Source organism: Triticum dicoccoides, unplaced genomic scaffold, assembly GCF_002162155.2.
Source record: "Triticum dicoccoides isolate Atlit2015 ecotype Zavitan unplaced genomic scaffold, WEW_v2.0 scaffold141765, whole genome shotgun sequence".
Lineage (NCBI taxonomy): Eukaryota > Viridiplantae > Streptophyta > Magnoliopsida > Poales > Poaceae > Triticum > Triticum dicoccoides.
Window position 1 is genome coordinate 1 of NW_021200596.1, and position 3287 is coordinate 3287.

Here is a 3287-nt window from a genome sequence, read left to right on the forward strand (position 1 = left end):
CGGTGGCATTGCTACCCCCCAGGGCCCCCGTCCCGCCTAACCCTGGAGCGGTTGACCACGAGATCTAGCCTTTTGACTTCCCACGGACGGGCTTTGACCAGTGGACCTCTCCACCCGGTTGTGTTAGGTCGGCCCAGAGGGACACCCGGGAGCAACATCCGGGCCAAAACCACAGCTACATCCACTCCGTGTAGACCCGACGCGTCCGTTTCCCCCCTCCAGGTGCCGACGGCGGCGCCGTCCATGAGGGGGGGCACACCGCGGATGTGAGGGGGGTCACTCTCTGGAGACGGGTGTCGGGCGTTTGCAACTGCCACAAAACTTCTGTCAGCATAGCTGTTTTTGATTTTAATAAAATATAAGGATCTATATTTAAAAGAACATGACCGCACATTATTAACGTGCTCGAAAAAATACAAACTATATATATATATATTCATAATATATGAAAAAAATACAAACTACATATATATTCATATGTATGTTTATATTTAACATGCTACATGTTAGTTGATATAATAATACACAAAAAAACATTAAAAAATATGTACGGGAAAAAATCTAACTATGCCAACGGCCTAGCCGTCGGCATAGATCCGACCAGCGTGCCGCGGATCACTGACGTGGCAGATATGCCGACGGCAGCCGTCGGCATAGGCTCTGCATGGTGCGGCCTGGATCAATGACGTGGCCTGCGGACCTATGCCGACGGCCCCCCGTCTAGGCCGTCGGCATAGCTCTGACGCCGTTTGCCAGGGGGTGGCCGGGCCCCACGTGTATGCCGACGGCCTTCGTAAGCCGACGGGAGCTGTCGGCGTATATGTAGCTAGGCCGACGGCCGTTCTATGCCGACGGGTGCCGTCGGCTTATCTCTGCGTAACCCGACGGCCTTTGTACGCCGACGGCCAGAACCAGGCTGTCGGCATATCTCCGAAGAAGCCGACGGGGGCCGTCGGCATTGTTCTGGCCGTCGGGGTATGGCCCTGTTCCGGTAGTGATGCCGAGCGCATCGAGGTCGTGCTCCAGGCCGTGGCCGACGAGGAGCCGGGCGGCGCCGCGTGAGGGGTAGGAGTAGGACTGCTCACCGTTGAGGAGGATGTCATGCACACGCCTCATCGCCTGCTTCACCGTCGGCGCGTCGCGGAGGTGCTCGGGCCGGATCCGTGTGGTCTCGTACCGGTAGTGCGTGACCGGGATGAGGGGCTTCATGAAGCTCTCGTAGAGGATGACCTCCTGCTCGTCGACGACGCAGACGTGCGCGCACACGTCGAGGGTGCCATCGCTCCCGCTGCCGACCATCTTGCACCCCAGCGCCACCGCGCCCCCACCGCCTCGCACGCCCATCCTCAACATAGTCCTCGTGAGGCTCTGCGCGGAAGAGGGGATCGGAGCGCGGGAGAGCTTGCATGCGGCGCAGTGTGCGCGGAGGGCGCTGGCGGTGGGGAAGACGGCGAGGCAGAGCAGGCAGCCGCGGGCTTGGAAGGCGGTGGCGCAGGCAGGCTTGGAGGGCAGGGAGGCGCCAAAGCCAAGGTGGTCGCGGAGCGCGTCAAGGGAGCGGCAGTGCTTGCTGCAGACACCGCAGCGGGGCTCATGGTGGGAGTGGTGCGACGATCGCATGTGCTCCAACAGGTGCTCCATCCTGTTGAACTGACGGTAGCACGCCGCGCACCTGTGACGGCTGCACACCCAAGAACCCCTCGTCAGCATGAAGAAAACGTATATAGGCCCTGTTTGGTTCATAAGTCCTAGGACTTTTTTTAGTCCCAACTTATAAGTCTCAAGTCCCTAAAAAGTACCTACATGTTTGGTTCCTTTTTTTTAACATCAGTACAGACACAAGCGCTCATATAAACACGCATACACTCATCTTTATGAACGCACACACGCACACCCTACCCCTATGAGCACCTCCGAAAGACTGAGCCGGCATATCATCTTGAAATTTACGAAGTCACCGTAGGCACCTCGTCATCGACGGGAACGTCTCCTCCCACTAAATGCGCATCGCCGGAAATTCTGAAATAAATCCAGGAATAAATGCGAGCACCAGGATTTGAACCCTGGTGGGCTGGGGATACCACAGTCTCTCTAACCATCCAATCACAGGTTGGTTCGCTACCTGTTTGGTTCCTGAGACTTATAAGTCCCTATAAGATCATATTACAACTATAAGTCCCTCCTTGAGAGTCTTATTTCATAAGTCCCAAATGCCCACTTTAAGTCCCTATAAGTCCCTCCTGTTTGGTTTAGATGGGACTTATAGGGACTTTTTTAAGTCCCTAAGCCAATAAATCCCTGGAAACAAACACCCTCATAGTACTCCCTTTGTAAACTTTTATAAGAGCGTTTACATTATTAGAGTAGTGATCTAAACGCACTTATATTTCTTTACGGAGGGAGTATGTTGTAGTACGTGTGACAGTGCAATGTGGCACATGTAATCATCACGTACGTAACAGAGAATACAAAAGCAGTATAATCTGAAGATGGAGAAGATGGAGCGGTGGGCACCTGTGAGCATCTGAAGAGTTGTCCATGGCCGACAGTGAGTGAGTCACCTTAGCAAGTGCAGAGACGCAGCAAACAGTAGTCGTTGTGCTTGGCTGGTTGGTTGGTTGGGCTGTAAGACACGGGCGGCTATTTATGTAGCTGCAAAACGGATGGCATTCGATTCCTGACAGCGTCGCCAACGGCTACGTGCTTAGAAAGTACACAGTACAGTATACATGAGCGACAAAAAAACATGCTATCAACTTTCTTTTTTGCAGCATCATACACCATATCATGATGCAAAGGTGGCATATTCATGGTTCAGGATACTAGCTAGCTCAGAGATAGAAGAAAGAACATAGACACCAGAATGCCCTCAACATAACCCACCAGTTGCTTTGTGCAGAAAGAAAAAGAGATGATGAGAATAGATACTCTGGTCAAAATATCCGGTTTGAAAAGGCAAGAAGAAAAACCCACCCAACCCTGGCAGATCGATGCTGCGGTCGGAAAGATTGGATTGGGATTCCGGCCCGAGATCGACCGGCGTGCACACGCGGGCAGGTAGGTAGCCGCCGCGGCATCGGGCAAACGGCGATCATCGTCGGCTTATATTGGCTCCACCTTTTGATGGTGGCGGAGAGCCGCGCGGAGCGCCGGGTGCTGGGATCTGCGTGGATATCCTGGGAACATACCCTCTCCAGATGAGCTTTGGGTTGGGAGATGTCCTCACCTCATTCTCCTGGTCCTGATTCTGGGCATCTGTTTTGCTGCCTCTGTGACTGAGAATCCATGTT

At 53.6% G+C, this 3287-nt stretch overlaps 1 protein-coding gene across 1 annotated transcript; it reads right to left on the reverse strand.

Moving 5' to 3' along the window:
- Positions 1-1001: 1001 nt before the first annotated feature.
- LOC119343812 (RNA exonuclease 4-like) lies at positions 1002-2537 on the reverse strand (the record flags this gene model as incomplete). The annotated part of the gene is made up of 2 exons (XM_037614575.1): positions 2512-2537; positions 1002-1678 (listed from the first exon to the last, which is right to left on the reverse strand). Coding segments are annotated over exons 1-2 (703 nt in total), but the record flags the coding sequence as incomplete, so codon positions are not given.
- Between the last annotated feature and the right edge of the window lie 750 nt (positions 2538-3287).